General features: G+C 29.9%; 2 protein-coding genes across 8 annotated transcripts in view; one reads left to right on the forward strand and one right to left on the reverse strand.

Annotated features, from left to right (window-relative positions):
- The window catches only part of LOC113870940 (protein ACCUMULATION AND REPLICATION OF CHLOROPLASTS 3), a 28310-nt gene extending 2088 nt beyond the window's left edge, over positions 1-26222 (forward strand). The window contains exons 1-16 of one of the 7 annotated variants that reach the window (XM_027507520.1): positions 16242-16646; positions 17401-17459; positions 17798-17862; positions 18248-18382; positions 18695-18743; positions 19802-19914; positions 19995-20066; positions 20266-20376; positions 20640-20821; positions 22418-22693; positions 22804-22880; positions 22971-23365; positions 24225-24329; positions 24448-24585; positions 24881-25047; positions 25860-26198. In XM_027507520.1, coding sequence (XP_027363321.1) covers positions 16327-16646; positions 17401-17459; positions 17798-17862; positions 18248-18382; positions 18695-18743; positions 19802-19914; positions 19995-20066; positions 20266-20376; positions 20640-20821; positions 22418-22693; positions 22804-22880; positions 22971-23365; positions 24225-24329; positions 24448-24585; positions 24881-25047; positions 25860-25917 — 2322 coding nt within the window. In that variant the 5' untranslated portion in view covers positions 16242-16326 and the 3' untranslated portion in view covers positions 25918-26198. Of the gene's footprint in view, positions 1-16241; positions 16647-17387; positions 17460-17797; positions 17863-18247; positions 18383-18694; positions 18744-19801; positions 19915-19994; positions 20067-20265; positions 20377-20639; positions 20822-22414; positions 22694-22803; positions 22881-22970; positions 23366-24224; positions 24330-24447; positions 24651-24880; positions 25048-25859 lie in introns of those variants that run through there. The other 6 variants (XM_027507518.1, XM_027507523.1, XM_027507517.1 and 3 more) reach the window with 6 other exon arrangements.
- Positions 2892-4751, reverse strand: LOC113870942 (soyasapogenol B glucuronide galactosyltransferase-like). Its single transcript, XM_027507524.1, has one exon. It carries the CDS (start codon positions 4728-4730, stop codon positions 3204-3206), a length of 1527 nt encoding a protein of 508 aa, XP_027363325.1. The 5' UTR covers positions 4731-4751; the 3' UTR covers positions 2892-3203.
- Positions 26223-26689: the final 467 nt, after the last annotated feature.

Genomic DNA, 26689 nt, shown 5'->3' on the forward strand with positions numbered 1-26689 from the left:
GATGAACTAAAATCAGTTTTAATAAAAATAAATCTAGTTTTATAAAATGAAATTTAAATCATGTCTGAATAAAAAATAAATTAGATTAATTATCTCATTTTTTTTAATCTGAATTTTTTAATTTAATTTAACTTAAATTATAAATTAGACTTCTATATCCAGATTTTTCGCCCATCCCTAATTTTCGTGCTTCATTGCAACGGCCTTTTTCCTGTCATCTCTTCAGTTTTCTAAATTCATGTTTATTGACCTTCGTTTTTTCGGCTGGTTGCAACTTTGATCCGTGACTTTTCTCCGTTTTAGTGCTCACAATTTGACACCTTTTCTTTCTTATAATTCGTTTTTCTATTACGGGTAAAAAAATGCCTATATAAATCTATTCCAAGACATATGGAATTCTCCGATTAAGACGTAGCCGGGTAGTCTCCGATCGGGTGAAGGAATGCTAGTGCGCAAGCTCGTCTCAAAACAAAAGAAGAAAGGCCTATTCAAAGGTTCAAAGCCCTATAGCGCTAGCCAGCAAGCATTAGATGAAGCCTATTTTGTCTATTTCGCATAGCCCTTTCATACACCCCTCTTTCTTATTATTATTATTTAAATAAAAGAATAATAATGATAAGAGATATCATATTCTTACAATATATATATATATACACACAGTGATTCATATAACAAGTGAGATAGAGAGACAGAGAAAAGTGTGATAAAATAAATAATGCAATTAAGAAATATATAAAGAAAGGAGTCTTCATAAATTATTATACAATTTGCCAGTCTCGCTGATAACACGTCAGCTTATTTTTCTTCCGAAAAATCAAATTCCGTTACAGTTAGAAAAAATTAATCAACATAGTAATATGTTTGATATTTTACTTAATAATGCAAAATAAGTATTTAATTAAATTTGAAACATATTAAAAAATGTAAATAAAAAAAGATAAAAATGTTTGAAGGTGTGCATTATAAAAAATATATATAATAGTTAATTTTAAAAATGATCCTTCTATCAAAATTATAAATTTATTTGAATGAAAAATTTTTTCTAATTTTTTTAAAAAATGTAACGGTGTTTGTTAGGTCGTTCCTTCATTGCGGGACTGTCCCTGTTTTTCTTCCCTTTCTCTATCTAGACTAGACTATGCTATCGTTCGGGACCATTCTAAAGAGGGCCAAACCTTCCTTCAATCTCATGCAGAAATTTTAAATATAAAATTAAAGATAATATAATTATATATAATACACATCATAACATCTCAATACAATTTCAACATTAAATAATTACGTTAAACGCGTACCTGATGAGAACCCATGAGTCATAAGCAATCCTGATGAGAACCCATAAATCATAAGCATTCCTTATTTTCGAGTAAGTGTGTACTACTCTCTTATATGATTGCTATTATCCTACACTACTAGTTATAAGCAATCATGATGAGAACTCATACTGATGAGAACCCATAAATCATAAGCATTCCTTATTTTTGAGTGAGCGTATATTACTCTCTTATGTGATTGCTATTATCTTACACTAGTAACTGTCTAATGGGGCAACAGTTATATAAACTTAATCAGATAAGAGCACCTCACTGAATACATAGAATAGTCCAACTCATCTGTCTAATGGGGCAACAGTTATATAAACCTAATCAAATGACAGCACCTCACTGGATACATAGAATAGTCTAACTCATCTGTCTAATGGGGCAACAGTTATATAAACCTAATCAGATGAGAACATTCCACTGGGTACATAGAATAGTCTAACTCATCACGGACTATTCACACTAAGAGCCCAATTACAAAAATTTATATAATAATAATAAAAAATTATTATACACATTTATTTTACGTCATAATTAATAACAATATAACCATAATAATTTAATAATGCTAATCCATAAATTAATATAAATATTAATATTAATGTTAAAAAAACTAACATTCTCCCACTTGGATAGCATTATTAAATTATTAAGTCCACAAACTATGTCATCATAACAAGTTATTAATTATCACCAAAGAAATAATAAACTTTCAATAGTATACAATTATATCCGATAGGGATATACATCACGTTCTTTGTGATATGTACAACAAAAATAGGGTAATGACGAACGCAAAATGAAAGAAAGAATAAATTCTCAATCTAAATTGAACGAAATAATAAATTAACAAAAGCCCTTAATCTATCTTTAAAAAAAAAAACTTTACCCTTTTAGAGAATTTGAAAGAAAACAATTTTAGTGTTCATAGTTTCAAAAAATAAGAAACTGCAAAATTCTCTTAATCTACTCAATGAAAATTAACAATATTTGAATATAATATTTATGAATATAAGAGGAATAAAGCCCTAAATTATTTTTCAAATCCATACATAAAATTATAGCGTTTTAATTACTCAAAGTTAGAAAATTACGATGTGTATTAAGTTAGCTCTGATACTATTTGCAGAAATTTTAAATATAAAATTAAAAATAATATAATTATAAATAATACACATCATAACATCTCAATACAATTTTAACTATATGTAATTGAATAATTGCGTTAAATGCCTAACTAATGAGAACTACGAGTTATAAGCAATCCTAATGAGAATCCATAAGTCATAAGCATTCCTTATTTTTTAGTGAGCGTGTACTAGTCTCTTATCTGATTGCTATTATCTTACACCTCTCACTGAGCACATAGAATAGTCCAACTCATAACGGACTATTCACATTAAGAGCCCAATTACAAAAATCTATATAATAATAATAAAAAATTATTATACACATTTATTTTACGTCATAATTAATAACAATATAATCATAATAATTTAATAATACTAATCCATAAATTAATATAAATATTAATATTAATGTTAAAAAAATAACATCCCATTCCAACCTCAAACCATTCTGTTTGTCTCTAGATGAATAAAGAATCATACACCATTCTAGATCGAAGTTAGATTATCAAGAGTATCACGCGTTCATAACCAAGTTTATTTTTCCAACGGTGTGCGTGTCAACTGCAAGGACCAAGCTGTAGGATTTTTCTGAATCCCCGAACATGTGTTCATAATACAGCTGGAACTAATTTAGATTATTAGCTATGCTATAATTACTATAGATGTTTATTGAAGGCAAACCCCTGTTCATCGCTTAATATCATATTAATGCATATTAACTCATTACCTGAGATCACTCACTAACTCTCCACTAAGCCTCTGCCTCCACTTTGCGGTTGTCCTTTTGAAGTTTGATTGATTTTAGCTCTTCAATTAGATCTTTCAAATTGTTGTAAGAAGACCCACCAACTTCAATGGCTTTCTTTGCAGCAACACTGAGGGCTTTGACTCGCATCTTCATTTCCAGAGACTCTTCCCCACTATCCATCAATAAAGCAATAGCTTTTACTATGTCCTCCCTTTTCACTATCTCGTCTCCAAAAACACTCCATTGCACCCATTTTTTTATTCCAACTGGCACTCCGATTTTGAGCACATCCACCAGTAACTTCTCATTGAAAAACTGTTCCGCGAAAAGAGGCCAAGTTACCATTGGCAAGCCTGCATCAACACTTTCAATAATGGTGTTCATTCCACAGTGAGTCACCACAGCTCCAGTTGCAGGATGCTCTAGTATGAGAAGTTGTGGTGCCCAACCCCATATTAGATAACCCCTGTTGCTTGCCTGCACCCTCTTCTCAAATTCCTCAAGAAAACCCCTAACCCCTTCATCTTCACCTTCATCAATTTTCTTAACCACCCAGATGAAATCATGGCCAGAATCTTCAAGGCCATGAGCTATTTCGACAAGCTGTGCAGAAGAGAACTTGTTCATGCTCCCAAAACACACGTAGACTACAGAGTCCTCTTTCTTAGAAGCAAGCCACGTAAGCAACCCTTCATTTCCTTTTTCTTGTCCTTGTTTGTTGGCAAGTCCTCTACCGGCTTTATCCGCATCATCTTGGTTCACCCATGACGAAATTGGTCCCACGCTCCAACTCTTGGTTCCCGTGGTTGCCTTGTAATGATCCTCGTAAGCTCCCTCAAGCGCATAAAAGCTTTGGAACACTGATCCATAGCTCCTTTTCTCTGATTCCTTCGCCTTCTTCATATGTTCAGAAAACTCATGATTTTCTACTTTAAACCGTTCAGGTATCTGCCAACGTGTCATCTCCAACTTGTGAGGCAACCCAGGAAGCAAAAAACTCTCATCATCCGAATCGACCTTGGTGTGAGGTGCAAACTGTTCAAGAGAGTCCATTGCACAGTGAGCCAAGTAAGTCCCACCAACATGGATCAGCCTTGGAATTCCCAATTCAGCAGCAGTATCAACACTCCAAGGGTAGAACATGTCAGTGACTATGAAATCAGGTTTCATCTCACGGAAAAGTTGTTGAAATTGCCCTTCAAGAATGTGCAATCCCTCCATGATTTTGGTAGCTATGTCTTTAGGAGTGTCAGCGTTTACGATCTCCCTGCCTTCTGGCAAACCAGCAACTTGTGGGAACTTTACAACACGGGTTCTAATGGATCGACCACGACTAGAGTCACGGTCGATTGAGCTTTGAAAAACGGCGGCATTTGCTGGTGTGGTGATGATGGTAACATCCACACCGTGCATGGCGAAGATCCTGCCCATGTCTACACCGGGAACGAGATGACTTGGTGATATAAAGGGAAGAAAAATAGCCCTTAGCATATCACCTTGACCTTCAACTTTAACACCAAAGGACTCCATGATAACTAGTGTGTAACGGTGGAGAATGATTCTTTGTTGATGAATGATGATGTGTATATATACTTAGGTTTCTGTCTAACCTGGGAGAGAGAAAAATAAAATGATTATCATACATTTTCTCTTAAGTACACCATCTTCTCTTTGTTTATTTTTATTTTTGTCTTTCTTTTTTTCGTGACAATATTTATTACATAAAAAATAGGTTTACTTAGCTTTTCATCTCTCCATAATTCACGTTTTTTTTTATTTGTTATCTATTCATTCGTTTTTTTAGTGACGACTTCTGTGGAAAGCTTTTTTTTACAAAATATTTTTTTATTTAGTCGTTTTAAATGCATGTTTAGATAAATAGAAATTTCTTAATGTGTATACGGATCAAGTAAAAAGCTCATAATATTTAAATAAATTAAATAAATAAAATAAAAATTACTAAGAATTATTTGATAAATAAAAATATATTATGAATTATCTGTTTAAAAAAATTTAAAATAAAAAACCGAATACTTAATAATTGTATCTTTGTTGGTTTGGGATCAGCAGCACAATAATAGAGGCAGTTAAGCGTCGTTATCTTTAATAATTGTAGCATCAATAAGAGAGGAAGTTAACCGTTGTTGTGTTTAATAATTGTACCTTTGTTGGATTGGGATCAGTAGCATCCACCGATGCCACCGACACTCATCCAATTATCTTCCTGCCTGTCGTCTAATAAATAAGAGCTTAAGAGTAGGTATGATTTCTGTTTTAAACAGAGCTAGTCAAAAATTTGGCTCGGCTCAAGGCCTAATCCTAACCTTAGCCCTAGCTTACGTGGGCTAGGGCCAAAAACTCTGCAACCAAAAAACTCATCAATTTATAAATTTATAAGGCTAAAAGTTAACAGGGCCAGAATTAAGGTCAGGTTTTTGTGAACTAAACAAATTTATATATTTTTAAAAAATTAAATTTAAAAAATTTTAATATAAATTGTAATAATTATTAGAATATTTAATAAAAATATTTATTTCATATAATTTTTTATTATAAACTTGTAGTCCAATAAAATTACTTAAAAAAATAAAAATAAAATTTATATAATAATAAATATTTATAATGATTGTTGTTATTAAATAAAATTAATAAAAATAATGATTATTATATAATTTTAATAATTTAATTTAATTTAATTAAAAATAATATCTCATGGTTGTCTTTTTTATTTTAATATGTAAGAAGTTATGTTCCTAATTATGTCTCAACCTTAATTATATGGCTTTTTTTGCCTTTTTAGGGTTAATTTGAAAACAAAATATCAAATTAGGCATCCATGCAAACAAATTTCGTGTCTGGGGTTTGTAGGCCACGTGGCAGTGAAGTTGTTCAGCATAGAGACAACATCAAAAAGTAAAAACGTCCAATTACCAGACAACACCAGTCTTTCTGGAACACGTTAAAAACAATGAAAAAAAATAGAAATAATTAAAACGGAATGGACGGCTGGGGATGAACAAAGCCATGTGTAGAAATCTTATAGAATTGTCTGAGTCAGAGCCAATGTCAGTGTTGGTGGGGTCAGGGACAATTCAGGACAGTCGTCTAGATCAGGGATGACACTCTTTTTATTGGTCCACATGGCAGAGTATTTTGACTGTTTGGGCGCGGGCTTCTCCTTTATTCCCTTTCTCCTCCATCTTCTCCGTTTCGCATGCAAAGGCGATGTGGTTGCCGAAAAAAAAATAGCAACAACATTTCTTAGCATTTTGTTAGGTTCTGGTATTAAGGTTTTTTAGCAAAAAATTATTAAAAGGTAATGAGATTAATATTTTGAATATATTTTACTTTGTAAAAATAAAATTGCATGTATGTAATATTGAATCTGTGATGCAGGTGAAATTGTGGGTGAATGCTCGTGAGTGAGTGGTGCTGGTGAAGGAGAAGGTTCCTTCAAATTCAAATCAAAGTTACGGAGGTGCACAAATTAATTTTAATTTTTAAATATTTTATAAATTAATTTATTTATTCTGTAACAAATAATATATTAGATAAATTATATTAGAAAAGATATAATATATATGTTATTATTTATAATTAGTTATTCAAAAATGTAATAAATAAAAATTATAGTCATCCATAATATGTATTAATTATTAAATTAAAAAAAATTCTGCAGATAATAACTTGATAAATTAATAGGAAAGAATACTATATATTAATATATAGTTTTAAAAAAAATAAAAAACATGAACATGAAAAAATATATATAGAATGTAGTGAAAATATTAAATAATTAATGTAGAAGAAATAATATATTTTAATTATTTGATAGTAGATTGATATATAAAAAAATTAGTGAAATTAAAAATATTAGATATAGTAAATACAATATAATTATTAAGAAACAAGATAATTATTGAATAATTATAATAAATCAAGATAATAATGATTTTATGAAAATTAACATAACAGAAGTTTTATTATTACAAATTATATAATATATGTGTTATTATTTATAATTAGTTGTTTAAAAATATCATAAATAAAAATTATAGGAATCCATAATATGTATTAATTATTATATAAAAAAAATATTTTAATTAATTGATAAATTAAGAGGAAAAAATACTATATATTACTTGATAACTTGTGAGAACTATTGTCAAAACTAGTATTTTTTATAATCCAAGAAATAAAACATGTTTGAATGTTTTTTTTTTGCCAACCCTTAACATAAAAACTTGTACAAAATTTTAGAAACAATATTTTTATATATATATAAATCCATCGTAATTATTGAACCGTTTAAAATTTTCAATAATTAATATAATAATAAAATTAAACTTTAAATAGGAGTAAACTTTAAGTATTATGAGAGAACACTTTAATGAAATTAAGAAAATAATGATTTTGTGGTTGAATTACAGAAAGAAAAGTATATTAAAAATTATATATAATATTTAAAATTATGTATTTGTTTATTTGTTGTAATTGTAAAATTTGATATACAAAGTGAACTTAGTGCAAGAAAGTATGCTTTGTTTATAATTCAAAGTAAATAAGAAATTATATATAATATTTAAAAGAGTGCATGTAATTATATTTATTGCTACAGATTATAATTATAAAATAAAATTTAAAAGTTTTTAAAATGTTAATAAAAATTAACAATATAATAATTAAATGAAATAAATTTTAGAGTTAATTTTAAATTTTGAAATTGTTAGAGTTAAATAATTGTAATAAAACCCATGTACTAAATGAATAGAATTTTTATATTATTAATTTTAACATACATAATTTAAGTTTAAGTTGACAAATTTTATTTCAGATGGCATCATCTTCATCGTGGAGTAAGGTTTTAAATCCTGGGTCGGAGGATGGTTCATTATTGAAGTATCAGTCTGTTCACGTATCGGAGCATATTTGGGATGGACGTGAGCACCTAATTCTGAAGGTGAGAATGAGTCATTTCATACCGGCTGGCATGGAAGGGGTTCCAATGGAGATTCTTCCTCATCTTACCTTAGCTGGATTTGCTGGGGTAGCTCAGTTGGCATGTTTTCCTATTAATTGACATCTTATTACAGCCTTGGTAGAAAGATGGAGGCCAGAGACTCATACCTTCCACATGCCTCTTGGAGAGTGTACTATAACTCCTTAGGATATTGCTATTCAAATAGGGCTTCATATAGATGGAAAGACAGTCATTGCAGCTGTTGGAGGTAATAAGGCACAAATTGTGGAGGACTTGTTTGGTATTAGGCCACCTGATGATGCATTTGCAGGGAGCAGTTTGAAGTTGAGTTAGTTTGACCAACACTTTACTCATGTTGCAATGCATAATCATAATGAACTTCAGCTTACTTGCTTTGTTAGAGCTTATATTCTTAGGTTAATAGGTGGTTTCATGTTGGCTGATCATTTCTCTAGTAGGGTCCCAGTTAGGTACCTTCCATTGCTTGAGGATTTTATTATCACGGGAGAGTACATTTGGGGAGCGGCAGCATTGGCATTTCTATACCAGATGTGAAGCATGAGATCATCGTCGACAGTACATATTGACACCTCATGAGGCCGGGTATGCAGACCAATCCTTTGATTCAGATTCAGATTGATGGGTTCTTATTTATGTATAAGTTCTAACTTGATGTTGCACTTTTTATAAATATTACTGTAACATGTTATCTATATATAAGAGATGTCGCTATATTACCTTATATCGTACAAAGTTATTTAAAACATTAACAAGGAAATACGCGTTACATCCTTATTGACATTAACAACAAAGTACATTAATACATCTGCTAACATTAACAACATGAGACATTAATACATTATCCACATTAGCAACAATAATTTCTCTTGAAAAGCAACATCTTTTTACATCTACTGCTGATTACGATCATGATGCTGAGGACAATGACGTTGGTTATGACCATGTTGTTGACATAATCTACATCTTTGTCGTGGTTGTGACTCGACCCAATTCATTTCATTCCTAATTCAGGTAGCCTTTGGTCTTCCTTTACCTCGTGCTCTTTCTACATCTGGTACTAACTTCCACTTATTATTATGTAAAATATTACTTTCATTTCCAAGAGGCTACCACTGAGATGAATATGTGTTTACAACATACTATAAAGTATAAACAAGATTCACATATTGCCAAAAATCTATACTCATATGAGCACAAACAGCTATGACATGTGAGCATGGATATTGAAATGCCTTAAATTTTTTGCATTGACAATAACGTGTGGACAATATGACTGTCCACTTATGACCACCCCTTTGTATCACTGGATTAAATGCCTCTTCAACCTCAAACCTTGTTCTTTGTATGTCATACCGCTGAACTTGATGTGAAGATGCTTCTTGTTGATTTTTTTCCATAGCTTCCATTAATTTCTGACAGTATCTTCCTCCATTGTTAACCTCATGCATTGCAGTTTCACCACGCTTCACAAAATATTCTACCAATCGTGCATACGTAGCTTTGACCAAGGTAGTAATAGGAAGGTTTCTTGCCCCTTTCAAAACTTTATTTATGGACTCAGACAAATTTGTTGTTATGTGGCCATAACGACATCCTTCATCATCATAAGCCAAACTCCACTTTTCCTTTGATATATTATCTATACAAGTCTGAATTTTAGGTGATTGTGATCGAAACGTATTAAGCTTAGATTCAAAAATATGTTTTGATGGTGTATATTCTGCATTTACCAGAAAAAGTTTGAATGCATAGGTTAAATATTCAAAATATATTAAAAGTTAAATGAATCAAATAGGAAGAATACGTACCTAATTGAATTAGTTTTTCCTTCAACATGGTATTTTTGAATCATCGATTGAAATTACTTGCAATGTGACGAATGCAATAAACATGATAAGCATTTGGAGGTTGCCAATCTAGATGTGGGTTAGAGACTGCACTTTTTATACTTTGATGTCGATTTGAGATCAAACATAGCCCTGCCTTATTTGTCACATGTATACGAATCATGACTAAAAACCATTCCCATGCAGATAAGGTTTCTCCTTCGACAATGGCAAACGCAATGGGAAGCACACAGTTGTTTCCATCTTGAGTCGTAGCAATTAGCAAAGTTTGTCGGTACTTACCGTACAAAAATGTTCCATCTACCTGTATTATAGGCTTACAAAAGTTGAAAGCTTCATGACATTGCTTGAACAACCAATACAACCGATGAAAAACTCGATATCTATTATCCACGTTGTGACTTTCAACATAATCATTTGTTTCAATTTTGTATACAGATCCAGGAGCATGTAATTGCATGTACTCTAGCCACCTTGGCAATGCAGCATAAGATTTGTCTCAGTCACCAAATACAGTAACAATTGCTTTTTGTTTTGCTTTCCATGTCTTCTTGTATGAAATTGAATATCCAAATTGACCACTAATTCTCTCTTGAACTAACGAAATAGGCACTGATGGTTCTTCTTTCACGATACCTGCATGTCATATATTAAGAGCAATTTTTTAAATTTGTTGGGATGTAATAGAATGAAAATTAGTAAATTTTTTATATTTCAAATTTCTCAAATTTAATATCAAATTTAACATACCAAGAATGCATAAGCAAATAAAATTGAAATCTAACTTTTGGTGGTCTTGAGAGATTGAAGCATTTACGCATGTATGGGTACCATCCCACTTGATAATTTTCTACTTGTCTGCATTTTTTGGCAACGATGCTCAAACTCTCCACGGACATCCACTATTGTGATTGACACACTTCACAACATATGTTGCTTTTAACTCCACCACAAAAAAAGTTTGATGTTTCCTCATGGCATAATATTTTATAGCTATTCTTATATCTTCTTTAGTATCAAATAGTTGTCCAACATAAATGCATCTCCTTCCTTCCATGTTTGCGCTTCATTCATTCCAAAAAAATCTAATTCTTCATCAAGGTATTCCCAATTAATATGACTGTAATGTGGGGTTATATTCCAAAAGGTGCAATGTAGTTTCTACATTACAACAATTCATTCATCAAATTTATACCATGAATAACAATTTATACATTACTACAAATATAAGTTCTAAAAAAATCATACCTCCATGTTGTTGTTGCGATAAACTAACTCTTACAATACTCTCCATATTGATCTTTGAATCACAATCATCATTTGTCTTAGTATCAGAAAAATCATTTAATGAAATATCTTCTTCATCTTCATATTCATCATCTTCATCATCTTTATCTGTACATTGTAAACTTATATTATTAATAGCATTTATAGCATCAATTTTACAAATTTAAAAATTATTAAATTCATATTATCTTCTCTTTGTGCATAATCATCATCGTCATCATCACTTCCATGAAGTTGTGAGAGTGATAAATTCACTTCTAATGGATGCGCCACAACAGAAAATGTTTCACCCACCGCAACATCCACATATATCTCAACTATATTCCTATGATGTGCTTGTTGACACGCACTTATTATGCAATCTATGTCTTCATCGTCACATACATCTAGAGTTGTATGGTATCGACCATTTGTCCCAACTAAAATTCAAAAAATTAATCTAGAAATTACGTGATAACTTGACAATTTCAGTCTTGTATGGATCTTTCGTTTAAACATCTCAAGTGTGATCCCAGTTCTATCTTAATCATCTTTTTTTGCCCTTCAAAAATTATACCCTCATTTCCTTCATATATTCTACCATTTGAATATAATATACCAACAATTTCATTAATCCTGCATTTAAAATAAGCTAAGCTTATTTATAAGTTAATTTTTAATATAACAAAATATATTTTTAAATTCATTTGTAATTATAAATATTTAAATATTTAATTTTTAACATTATATGTTATCTGCCTTATTTCCAAACATAACAAAAAAAATTAAATTACAACATTAATACTTAAAAGCCATTAAAAATATAAATTAAATTTTATTATTCAAAATAAAATTTCTACATAACTATTGAAAATAAATTATATATTCATAATACTTAAAATCTAACCTGATTGCTCAATAGTTATTATTTCTTGTCCAGCTCCACACTGTTATTCCAGCTTCACACTTCCTTCCGGCTACTTGCATTTCTTCTCAAGCTTCATCCTACTATTTATATTCACATTCTAATTTGGACAAAGGAGTGTATCAAAATTTTTATCTGATGGTCACATTAAAATCGTCTCTGTTGTGGACGACATTAAAATCATCCAACATATAACAACACAAGTTCCTGGGACAACAAGTGTCAGCATCACGTTAGTGTCGGCTGAAACAGGGACGACACTGTCATAGTTGGATCGTCAGACGCGTGTCGTCCCTCTTCTGGACGACTTCACCTGTATCATCTGGTAATTGGACATTTTATCCTTTGAGTGTCGTCCCTATGCTGGATGACTTCACTGCCACGTGGCCATCAAACCTCAGACAGGGAATTTCTTTGCATGCATGCCTATTTTAGTATTTTGTTTTCAAATTAACCACAAAAGGCAAAAAAGCCTAATTATATCCAACATTGAGTAATATTCTCACATACACATATATATACATATATATATAGATGCATGTACATACATAAAAATATAATCTTTAATTATATTTATATACTGATAAATATTAGATAGATTTTGCGTTAATTTTTTTAACTTTCATATTTTTTTAAGGTTAAAGTGTTTGTTAATATTAAATGTTAATTTAAAAATTTACGATTTAATAATTTGTTATAAAACATGAAATTGATTAATTTAATCGTTAACTTAAAATTTTTATAAATAAATTAAATTTATAAAATTTTATGTATAAATAAAATTAATAATACTTTATTATATTAATTTATTTTAACAGGTGTTGTATTTTTTAAATATAAATAAATATCAAAATAACAAACTCAAAAATATTTAAATTATATGAACATTAAATTATAATAAAATAAGTCAACAGTTAATTTAGTCAATCTTGTATTTTATAAAATATTATTAAAAACATAAGTATTTATGCATTAATGAATCTCAACTTATTTCCTAAAATTAAATTTTTGTTAAAATTTAAATTTATCTGTAAATAGATGTTAATAAATTTATAATTTGACATAAATTTTGATTTTAAAAAATATTAAATAAATATTCAATTAATTTATGTATTCTCTTATATAAAAAAAAAAGTTTATATCTAAGTGCACTTAAGTCCAAAGGGTCAATTTATTTATCCTACTAAAATATATACATTGTCGAGTTTACTAATTTTGAGTCTAATTGAATTTTGACCCAACACAACCCAGTTTAATATATAATTGGCTTGAGATGGACTAACATGCACATTCAGTTATTTAAAAGGAACAATTTAATATATTATTTTTATGATAAAATTTTAATATACTGAATAAAAAATATTTTTAAAAATAATTTTTAATTTATTTAAATAAAATAATTTAATAAATATTATAAAAAATAATATAATTATTATTATTTACTTTGTAAAATAAGTGGGCTAGCCCACCCTTAACCTTGACCCTAACTCACTATTTTCTTTATTTTGGAGCTTAGGGCTAATGTAAATCCATTAATTATAGAGGGCTAACACAGTAGGGTTCAAGGCTTTGGCCCATTTTGACAGCTCTAGTTTTAAATCTTAAATTTGTATTAAAATTTATTTTTAAAATAAAAAAATATTTTCAAGATAGTAATCAAACATATTTTAATTGTTTATTTTTCTTTCAATATTTTTACAACTAATAAATGAAGGCTTTACATTATACATTAAAGTATAATTTTATAATGAAAGCGTTCAACTAGGTAAAAAAATACGAGTTCATTATTGGTAAAAAACTATTGAAAATTGAACTAGAGATAAAAGAATTGTTAATATTATGTAGTTTGATTAAGTTTTACATTACTTATTTTTATTTAATCTCTTATATATATATATATATATATATATCACATTTTTCTACATAATTTTTATACACAATATATTTTGTATATAAGTATCAAAATATAATATAAAAATAATGAACATGTATAGTATGATAAAATAAACAATCCTTAACAATTACATGTAATGGTATGAAATTGACTATATATTTTGTATTATAAATATTGTTTCTATTACTCTTTTAAAGAGTAGTAAAAATTAATAACTTTGACATTTAAAACTATTTCATATATATATATATATATATATATATATATATTTTATAACAAGACAATAATATTCCTTATTAAACTATTAAATACTATATTCTTATAATATTTTCATAATGATATTAAATTAGAATAATATTATCAAAAGTCAATAAAATTATCCTTTCTAACTTATCAATTATTATCACTTGTCACTGTAATATTTTTTAAAATTTATTTATATTGCAAGTTTCACTTTATTTATTATATTAATTTAAATAAAATTGATCTTATTTAATTAAGAAAATTATTCAATTCAATATAAAAAAGTGATGTTTAAAACTTAAAAAGAATATATTTTAATTTTATTTATTATAAATTACTAACATGGGACAGTATGAATGGAAAAACCATTGGTTTTTATTTTTATTAAGCATAACAATAAAACCTTATTCTTTTAATTATTTTTTCAATGCCCATGACATATATTAATAAGTATTAAATACATTTGATCAAATATTTTAAATTGTTATAAAAATATACGTTATTTTTTTATAACTTTTAAATAACAGTTTTTTTAATACTTTCTAAATATTTGTACAAAGATTAATTAAAATACTCGTTAACAAGCAATTTTTATATTCTATTCCTTTATCTATGACGATTAATTAAAGAATAAAATAAAAATTAAAATAAAAGTTATGATTAAATTTTTTTATTATATACAAAAACTAATATAAAAATATATTGTGAAAAACGGTACTATAACGTGTGAGATGATAGTAGAAACATTTTAAAAATATTTTTTTTCTTGGTAGAAGTTATTTATCAGTTAATTTTATTATCATAGAATAAAAAAACTCTAAAATGTGTTTAAAACCTTAAATTAACTATTAAATATATTAATATAAAACGCTTAAATATCTCTTTATATTATACTTTTTGATATTTTTGAAATTAAAAATTTATTTTTGAATAATATATTTATAAAATTCTAAATTATATAAAATTTTATTTGATAATATATTTTTTAAAATAAAAAATTAAAATTTATATATATTTAAAAAGAGAAAAAATGACTATTGAATAAAGAAAATTATAAAATACATTTTAAAAAATATAATACTATTGAATAAATATTATAAACAATATTATTATTTAAGTAAAAAACTCAATTTAATAGCATAAAAATTAAATTTAAAGGTGAAAATTTCTTAAATAGTACAGTAATAATTTTTAGAAATTAAATATTTGCATAGATAAATCTAATTATTTATTAATACAAATTAAAATATTATTAAATATAATAATATTTAAAATGATATTACTAAAAGAACATTTTAAATATTATTAAATATTAATTTATAATAAATAATTTGATTAAAATAATAAAATTATAAATAATCATTGTACTGGATAAGATACTTCGGTCATCATTATAGAAAAAAGAAATCGAATACTCATTTGACTTAACACTAAATCTACGCACACTCTTTTGACTTAACTTCAAAATGAACATTTCTTTTGTCGTATCAAAATAAGATAATTAAATATTAATAATTGATAATTAATAAAAAAATTAATTACTTAAATAATCAAAAAGATAAAATAAAATTGAGTTATAAATTTTGTTAGTCGAATATTTTGTTTATAAAATAAGTAATAAGTACATGTTAGAGATTAACTTTTGATATATAAAATAATATTTATTATTTTATATTGAATATTGACTTTAAGATCATTTAATAAGAATAGTTATAATATTTAAAATTAATGGATATTTATAAATTTGAAACTAATTATTATTATTATTATGAATTAATTTAAATTGAAAAATAAAGTTTTATAAATAAGTTAGTATAAAAATATGCCAATAAATAAAGCCAAGGTCTCGTTTGCTTAGTGAAATATTCACAATCCCCGTCGCTGGAGACGAGAATACACATTGCTTAATGGAAGCCTTATCTCTTGTACCACGCGCGTCCCCATTATAAATGGAGCTTTCTGCATTTCCGAGCTTCAAAGCAGCTTCTAATGCTTCGTTACTTCCATTTTATTCGAATCAAGTTTGGTGCCGATGTTCTTTTCGTCTTCGTCGTCGAGATTATGGCTTTCGTTGGACTCGCAAGTCAAAACCGTTTGTTCGGATCAAGATGTGCTCGGAGAAAGGCTCGTCGTCAAACGGTTATGGTGGAATCGAGAGCGGAGAAACGAAATCTGATTTTGTCGAAGTGATTGGCATTGGCTCTAGGAAGGACGCGGTTTTTGATTTCTGCTTGAACTCGCCGTTTCAGCTATTGTCGCTGCGATTTTGGTAATCTTTCTAGCTTATTTTCATCGTTTTCGTATTTATATTTTTTTTTATTTCTGAATTGTAAATTCAAAACCTATGTGATTTGCGATATTTTCCTTTTCTCCTTGAACGCGTTCAAATATCATATGGCTTGGTATGGTTGAAGATCCTTAGTTTTATCTATAGTGAAAGCATCGACTGATAGTTTTAGTATTTTCTAAATCTCCGTTGATTATTTGTTCTTTAGTGGCGGGAACAGACAATGTTGACAATATTATACCAGTGCCTTCGCAGATATTTTGTATTTAATGTGTAAACATGTAGGGCTTCTTATGTTGCTTTAAGGAAGGAAATTGCATTGTTTGTAATATCGTGACAAGTCTTAGCAATAGCTATTGTTTTGTCAATGGTGTTGGATTTTACCAATCGGGGCAACCCTTATTGGCAGAGGCAGTGCCTGGTGTAAATCATGAGAGGCCTTCCCTCCTGCCCACTAAGTTTTTAAGGACTCTACATTAAAAAATATATATTCCCCAAGCCATCATTTTCCAGATTGTCCAGCTCTTCCACCGCTAATCATCAGTAATGAGATGGATACGTAATGATGTCATACTTTTTAGAATCTTCGAGAGTATACAAGAAATGACTTATGGTTTTAGTCTATTACATGGTTTTTTCCATTTCAGATAACATTATTTAGATTCTTCTAGATTTTTTTTTTTTTATTTTCTGTGTTTGCATTTTGAATTCATTTTAACATAGCAATCTTGTGCAGGAATATTCTTATGAAAGAAGCACAAGAGGTGCAATTACAGCAAAGGTCAATTGAAGAAGGTTTTCCTTTTATTTAATATTACTGTGACTATCTTTATCTTATAATTCTACTCTGTCTAGTTTAATATAGAAACATGTATTGACTTATTTTCTTTGATGTCTAATTTGATAGAAAAATCTTAAATTGCGATTACATTATTCTTTATTTTACTGTAAAAAATGAAGTTTAAATCTCTAATCAGAAGACAGATTCATTCTAGAAATCATAACTTTTTAATGAAAAAAATACAGAAAGAGATAGGGGAAAATGCCCTGTTTCACTAATGAATTTCAGTTCAAATAAATCCCACTTTGTTCTCTGTGTTAGAAGGTACTAATATTTTGGGCTATTTTTGCAGAACCTTGTCCAAGATTTGTCAAAGCTCCAGTATTTTTGAAGTCGTGTTCAAAGACTATTGTTCTTGTTTGTACATTCCTTACCTTCAAACTCCTGTTGTAAAACCTTTGTTTCAATTGTGGTAACTTTAATCCATCAAGTTACTATGGGTGTCCAAGTGATCTAGTTTGCTTTATCCCTTTCAGCTGATGATTTTGAGAAACATGCACAAGTCAATTGAGTTACTTAAATTGATTATTCATCATGATAGAGTGAATATAATTATTTGATTAAATGAAGTCATGTCATTATTTATTGCATTAGATATTTTAAAGCTGACTGATGTGACTTAATGCCACATTCCTTGCATGGTTATATTTTATGCAAAATCAAATCATGAGATGGATTTTTCCAGATAGAATTTGTTAAAGTAGTCTCATGGTCTTTGTCACCCCTCTGCCCTTTTCTTCAGGTGGCTAGTGCAGGATATGGCTTGGACCACACTGTTGCAGTTGATATTTTTGAAACTGTAAGGTCCAGAAATGGATTGGCAGTTGCTATAGTTTTGAAGCCTTTTAGATTTGAAGGGCTTAGACGACAAGATGAGGTATCATCAACGCTTTGAATAATACACTTGGTTACTGTAATGATGTAAGAAATCACAGCTACAAAATAATCTTTAATATAGGGTTTTAAGCATTTCCACCTGCAATATGATGAATATTTCTGTGAGCTTATCTTCTTATTAATGATGGTTACTTAGGAAAATGCCATTGAAGGTTATCAGACATCTTGTATATTTTTTTCTTTATGATTGCCTGAGATTGTTTTTATTAATCATTAATGTTTTGCTGTTAAATCATTTTGTTTCGGATCATATAATCTTTATGATACATCTATTTGTGCCATAAATTCTCAGGTGAAAGCTTTGATGGGGAAACTTAAGGAGAGCACAAGTGTACTTATTGGTGAGGAATATTTCATGTTTGCTTGTTAGAATTTGATTGTGCCAACCTTTTTTTTTTTTTTGTTCATTAGCTTTTGCTAATTAGAATTTAGTTCTTAAAGGGAAGCTTTTTCTTTTCCCGGAAAGAACATTTAGTTATCCATATCCTAATGTCTAAATAACTTCATTAAAAGGCCATCATTTTCTTGCCGTGCTAAATTTGAAGGTGAAACTTGCTGATTTATTCTGTATGTTTAATGAGGCACATGTCACAAGCTGGCCCAATGTCTCTGTTTGATAATAAGATATGTTAAAGCGAATTCTATAAGAACAGCACTTGCCAGTCAGGTATATGGATGGTATCTATTGGGTTTGTTAGTCATGTGGTCATGTGTGTGACTTAGTCAGTGAACACCAGAGGGAAATAAATCATTTCTATTAACTTAATAATAATTGTATTACCATTTACAGATTCTGGCTATGTACTTTTACAAGCCACGTTGAAATCAGAAAAATTATAATCTGTACTTGACTAACCCAAACAATGGGCCAAGGGCCTTTCTACATGTCTAAAGAACCAATTATTAGAAAAAATTAACTTTTAGAAGATAGCCCAGGAATGACTTTGATTTATATCCCATATCTGAGAGACCCTTTTATCCACACTTCCTGAACATAATCAAACTTAGCTGCAATTATAAGGATGTTTATTACAAATCATCCATGCTGCATATGACGAAAAATGAGGAATAATGAGGTAGAGTTTCTCGAGAATTACACACATTGGTTGACAAATTTTGGAAAAGTATGATAGCTGGGATGGATTAATATTGTGAATCTTAATCATAATCTATAAACAGGTTTAACTAACCTCCTCTTAGTGGGATTAAGGCTTGAAGTTATTTTGAACTGCCTGTCAAATATCGATGACATTGTGGTTGTCTTTTCTCTTTTTTAATTGACGAAACTGTGATTTGAGATTGGTTAACAGGAGAAAGGAAAGTATAATTTACATTGTATTGGACGACCAAAAGACCTGCAAAAAATCTTAGATCTTACTTCTGTTGATTTATGATACAGAGATTGATATTGATGCCCTACTCAAAAAAGATTTGTTGACTCTAGATGAGGCCATGAGGACTGCAAATGATGCAGTTTTGCTAGCAATTAAGGCCGTATCTGTTTTAAAATCTGTAAGTTTAATTTCCTAGTATATCTTCAGCTATTAGTTTGTATAAAACAATTTTATGGTTACTTATGGAAGGTTTTGCAGGAGATGCACATAAAATTTATAGATAGATTGAATGATAGCATGAAAGAGGCCAGCACTTCAGAAATTAACAAAGTATATTTCTATGATTTCCACCCTGGTAGTTGCAGACCTTTTTTTTTCGTTAAAAATTACTTGTTTGCCTTGTTTATATTTTTCTCAAAACAGGTTGAAAATTGAATATATTGGTCCTCTTTTCTTTTTAATCAATTTTCATGTTTCCATTTCTTTCAAGTTTCACCCCAGTCCTTTGTGAAATTGTTACGGTGTACAGATATTGGAATCCTATAAGGAAGCAGGGATTGGATTTGGAGCTGCATATGACATCAAAACTTCGATTTTGCAGTCTATATTTGATAGTCCTTTCCTTGGAGTTCGTTTGAAGGTATCACCTATTTTCCATATTAATTCTTAATAGATATTTTTTTCTTTGTTGATAGATCACAAAATTTTCAACATGCGTGATTTTTTAATTAAATGCCTTTGTTGTTGCTAAATTCTTTTTCAGAATGATTGACCCATCTGCCATTTATTCAGTGTAGAACCTTCTTTTTATGTTTATTTAAACATTTAGCTATCACCCTTCTGGTTGTGTTCCTTTTTCTCTACAGTATATTATAAACTTATGATAGTTACTATTTTGTTCAGGATCCAAATAGTGTAGTTATATGCATTCTTGCATGTTCAGCACCCATCACTGATAGTGATTTAGCGACCTTTCTGCATACTTTCCGTCAAACAACAGAATACACAGGGGATATCATAATATTGGCAATACATGAGCCTGATGTTGAGCCCAACCTACTGATAACAACAGTCCTTGCACTTGGGTAAGTTCTTCTGTTTTTGGTTGTTGATAAAGAATTTATTTATTAAGACAAAAAGGAAGGAAATTTGGGTAAGTATCTTATTTGAAGATATGAATGCTTGTTGAATAACTTCTTTTTTCAGTGTTAGGAAATCATAATTAGTGTTTTTTTACATCTATATTTGAGGCTCCTTTGAATTCGATGGCAATAACTCCCTTGTTATTGTTGTTACTGAGTTGAGATTGAGATGATTATTTACTTGTGACTCTTAAAAGATTAAACCAGTGGATTTTATTTTTGTTTGTTCTTTGCTTCAATATAAGAGTTTAAAAAATGTTTTGCAAGCTTAATGCTAGTTTTGATATAATGAACTGACACTCATGGGGCACACTGATTTTTATGCATGTCTTCTTGTGAAGCATGAGCCTCAAGTTTCTTTCTCATACTTTAGATGGACTGTAATGACATTCACACTGTAATCATCGATCATCTTTTCAATCACATGGATAGAATATTATTAAACAGGCAACTTGAGTATGAATATCATTACAGTCCATATATATGACTGCTATTGAACAGGGAACTTGAATATGGACGACATTCCATTATGAACTTGAGTATGCATTCATACTCAAGTTGCCTGTTTACAGGTGATTGATAATATTCTATAAATTTGTCATTGGTTTAAAATAGTGTTTTCTAGTGTAGCTAGGATGAACAGAGGAATTTCAAGTGCATGTTCAGTAGTTGTGAACAGTTATTGTAAGAATGAAGTTGTGTGAGAATGAAGAGGAGGGTCTATATGGTAGACATGTTTGAACGGCACCAAACAGTATATATGGTCATATTGAGGTCGGTACATTTTTAAAATACAACAGAACAAAACTACGGGTTAAAAAGGGTACATTTTAGTCCCGCTTAAGGGGTAGAACTATGGAGAATGAAACCAAAAACGATGTTCCATTCCATTTGGTCCACTTGCCCAATGGAAAATGCTACTTAAGAGTACAATTACAGGTTCTCAAAACATTTTGTAGTTCACCATCCTTTGAAATTAAAACTATGGCTTCATTTGATGAATGGTGAAGATATGGAATCACAAGGATGATTACTCAAAGATTACTAGATTAGCTATTTAGGTAGCCAAAGAAAAAAAGAAAGAAGGAAACTCAAGGCTGTGCAAATTCCTAAACATTGTTTATCAAACTATGCTGTGCATGGATCGTCTGAAATTAAAGTCACGTATTGTCATAAGAGATTTATTAGTTGACTCAATTTTAAAATGATCTTTATATTTTTCCGTGATAGATATTATTTAAATATGTTAGAGATGATGTAAACATGGTAATTAGTGATATTGTGAGCTGCATGTAATTATGTAAATTAGGGTAACTGTTGTTCATTGTATTTATGACTCATTATAAATAAGGGTCTCCACTTGTAAATTAGACACCTGGAATTAATCAAACGTCTCTCTCAATATTTCTTGTTCCCTCAACCATTTTTACAGCATCATGGACTAGTGTGATATGCATAATTAATGATGAATCAGATGCAACCAATTGGTCCATGCTTTAAAGAATTGCTTATGGGTTTCCCTTGTCGTATATTTAGCAGTTTAAATGTTCAACAGTCTTCCCAGAATGTTGGTCTACTGTCCAGACTTGCCCTGCATTTTCCTCTTGTTTTTAGCTTTTGGGGAAGACATAATCAGCAACAAGTTGGCACTAGGAAAGAGAATGCAGCATCTCCTAATGAACTGATGAGCTCTTACAACATTGATGAGGAGACAAATAGGATTGATTCTGATGTCATAGATGGCAATCTCAACAAATACTATGAAGAGTTGGAGCCGACAATGATCAACGACATCTTAAAGTTTCCTGCTTCAAGGTTTTCTCTCTCTCTTTCTCACTTTTCTTTACATCTTTTTTGTTATTTCTTTTTGAACAAATTTGATCCTGCTGTTTCACTTGTTCTTTTTTGCTTCTGAATAATAATAGGGATTCTGAGAAAAATGAAGATTTATTTGACACTATAGCCAACTATAACATCCTTAATGACTCCATTACTGAAGGAGGTAATTTTGATGCACAGAAAATTCTCTTACTTTGTCTGTGCACTGGGCAATTATTGAATAATTTCTTTCTCTATTCAATTTCAAATTCAGTTGCATTAGGTGACGCAGCTTTTCAAAGGGAGCAACTTGAGAATTGGAATTTAGGTCCTGGATTTGAGGTGGCAAAGGAGTGGGCCCAAGAAAGGGCAGCTGATGCTACATCAATTCTTGATAACCTAAGCATCTTCCACCTTCCTGTAGGTGTGAGGCCTTCAGAAGAGTTGCAAGACTCTTTTGAAATCTCGTTTATGACAAAACAGCATGATCTGGAAACTGATAATGATGTGAACGCACCAACATTAAATGGAGGTATGTCTCCTTGGAGTGCAGTGACTGATGCAGGCTTGGAAGCAGTGGTGGAATTTGCATCTTCACTTTTGAAGGGAAAGAATGCTAATAAACCGAAGAAGCATGGAGTTCTATCTGTTCGCGCTGCATCTATGCTGGTAATAACTCTGAAATTTGTTGATGACATGTTCGTGCATATATTACTGAAAGAGAAACTCAGAATATTCTGTCACTGATGATATAAGGAAAATGTCGTAAGTTATGTCAAAATAATGTACAAATTCTATAGCTGACAATTTAACAAAAGACTGTCCTCCAAAATCAGACACGCATCATGTTGCCATTTTCAAGTCTCTAGTTGCTCTTTATATACTTTTGCTGAAGAGCTGTTCTGTCTTTACTTGGATTTATTCTCAATTGCTGGTTCATTTGAGGAGCATTTCTTATCCTTAAATGGTGTCCTTTCCTTCTAGTGAACTTTTTCATCACTAAATAATAGAATAGAAAGAAAGACAAAAAATGTTGTAGCCTTGACACTGGCTCAAACTAAGCTTGTTCAGTATTAGAAATTAGGCTCAAGTCGTTCTCTGCTTGCTACTTGTAGAAGTATGGAAGTACTTTATTTATTCTTGATATTTATATAAATTTGGCTTTAGTAAGAAGGTGAAGTTCAAATTTTATAAATATTATCAATGTGTCGGGAGTAGTTTCTTCAGTTCAAGCTCCTACTGATTGTGGATCGTAGAAAATAATTTCCTATTTTGCACAACATATCTTTCCATACTCTTTAATACTTTGGTGTTTATCCAGTGCAATGAAAATTCACTTTTTATGAGGTCAAAATATTCTTTAAGGAATGTCTATCATGTGCTATTTCAGTTTGTTTATGATGATAGTTGTCAACTATGTAACTATCATTTCATTACTTGTAAAATTTTTATTTTCATGTTAAACTTCAATAATTTATTGCGATCTCAAGTCATAAGGATTTTAGGTTTAGTTTTATGTTTTGTACAGGAGGCAGAACGTGATTTGTCAAAAAAGTGGAATCCTGTTGTGGAAATGCAATATAGGGGAGGAAGATACAAGGGACGATGCCAAGGAGGTCTACCTGAAGGGAAGGTAAATTCTTACAAATCTATAGTAACAGGCAGGGTAGTCTCAGGAAGTCTGATTTTTTTGGCTTACATGACTACATGCTGAAGATAACCAACTACATTAAATGAAAATTTGCCACCAGGGGCGTCTGATTCTCTGGGATGGAAGTATATATGATGGTTTATGGCGCTATGGTAAGAGATCAGGCCTAGGTACATTCTATTTAAAAAATGGAGATATGTTTCAAGGATCATGGAGGGATGATGTCATACATGGCAAGGTTTGTACTCTTTTTGAAGTTGATTTTTTTGGTGATGAATGCCGAAGCTAAATATAAGACAAAAAGTAATTTTGTTTTGTAATCATTTTATTATTGATATGATATATTTATACTTAAATTACTCGTATGTGATTCTCCTATCTAATGTTATTGTGTGGGTTTTGTTGCCAAAACTTCTATAAATTTGAAAAGTGCAGTGTCATACGTTATAATAATTGATTACAAAATAATCTTTGACAGAGTATTAGATGAAGTTCAACTAGTGAACCGTAAATGTGGCTTATTGATTATGCAGGGTTGGTTTTATTTTCACACTGGAGATCGGTGGTTTGCAAACTTTTGGAAAGGAAAGGCTAATGGTGAGGGGCGGTTCTATACGAAGTCTGGTGATGCCTTCTTCGGCAATTTCAAAGATGGATGGCGGCATGGCCAGTTTCTTTGCATTAATGCGAATGGGACAAGGTATAAGCGATCTTAGTCTCCCTCTCTCTTAATTATAAAGAAACTTGGTCAGTGCTATGAACTTATTTGTTTAAATATGTTTTTAAATTTTATCGGCATGCTGATTATGCTTCCTCCCCAAACATATATACCCTAATACTCACCACCATGCAGGTTTGCTTTCTGTCTGATATGATGTTGATATTAGAAAGGAAACAGACATTTTGAAGGATAATCAGGGATCTCAACTTTAACATAAAATATTAATATTTATCAATTAATTTTTTTGGTCATAAATACCTGGTGTTTTGTTCATCATACAATTATTTTCATATATTAAGTTAAATAGAGAATAAGCTCAACGTTACAGAAATGAAGTTCCTACGCCGAAGTAGACATACTAAGGCAAGATAGGATTAGGACCGGGTGCATTAAACAAAAGTTAGTGTTGCACTTTGCACTTTAAGTAGTTTGGGCACGTGTGGAGGAAAGCTATAAAAGCCCCATAAAGAGATGGAAGGTACTCCAGTCGGCAGCGTTATAGGGGAACAAAACAAAAAAAAGTATAGGCCAAACTATTAAAAGTTTAGAGGTCAATAAGCTGTCTATAAGCATGATTTACAACGTAGTATTATGGCATCATTTGATCTATGAACTCAACTCCATGTAGTGGAGAACGGGTTGGTAGTTGTTTCTATTGAGGTCCTTATTTAATGTTTAGTAGCAGTAGATGTTCAATTCTATAATTGGTTTGTTATAAGCAAAACTGAGTTCTATCGTTGCACATATGCTTGTCACCTTATTGAATTACGCGTGCAACTGCCATATAACAGGTACACCGAAATTTGGGAACATGGTGTTCTTGTAGATAGCAAGCATTTAGACAGATGACCGAGGTAGACGAATACGGTACCTGAAATTTTTTTTATTAATGTGAATCTTATAGTCATGTCTCGTTTTATGTTTTTTTTTTTTTACCTTTTTTTTGGGTTGTATAATAAGTGTTATTGTCGGCGTGTAGGGTTTTATAATTTTTCCCTATTCCATATTTTAAACTATGTAATTGATTTAATTTTTGAAGTACGTGAAAATCCCATTATAATGTATTTGAGAATTGAGATGTACTACTGAATATTTTTTGTATACACGAGTTTAAAATTGAAACTTTATTTAAGCAATATCAAGCTGTTTATTATTCAGACTAACTTTTGATATAATCTGTTTAATTAGTTTTAACATATCATACACTGGATCTTCAAAATTTTATTATATGTCATACCCAAATTTCTTATAAATATATTTCTTGTAAACTTCCATACCTGATCCGCGTGTATTTGTTGATTCATATCTCGTAAACCAAGAAACGTTTGTGGCTTTTTTTTTCGGGGGTAAAACTGCTAAAAAATTAGGCTTAATCGTTTTTTTTTCCTTATGCTTTAATGCATATGTAATTTTGGTCCCTTTAATTTTAATTATTGACACTTAGTTTTCTAAATGCTCGTTAAGTTTTTCACTGTAAACTTAAAACTTTTATTATATTTTATTTTGCATTTTTATTTAAATGATTTGTGTTTTTTTCATTCATAGATATTAATAAGATATCATACTTCTATTATTAAAAGATTTAATTTGAGCATTTAAAAAAGTTAAAATGACTAAATAA

Source organism: Abrus precatorius, unplaced genomic scaffold (genome assembly GCF_003935025.1).
Source record: "Abrus precatorius isolate BTA unplaced genomic scaffold, Abrus_2018 Scaffold7, whole genome shotgun sequence".
NCBI classification, from domain to species: domain Eukaryota; kingdom Viridiplantae; phylum Streptophyta; class Magnoliopsida; order Fabales; family Fabaceae; genus Abrus; species Abrus precatorius.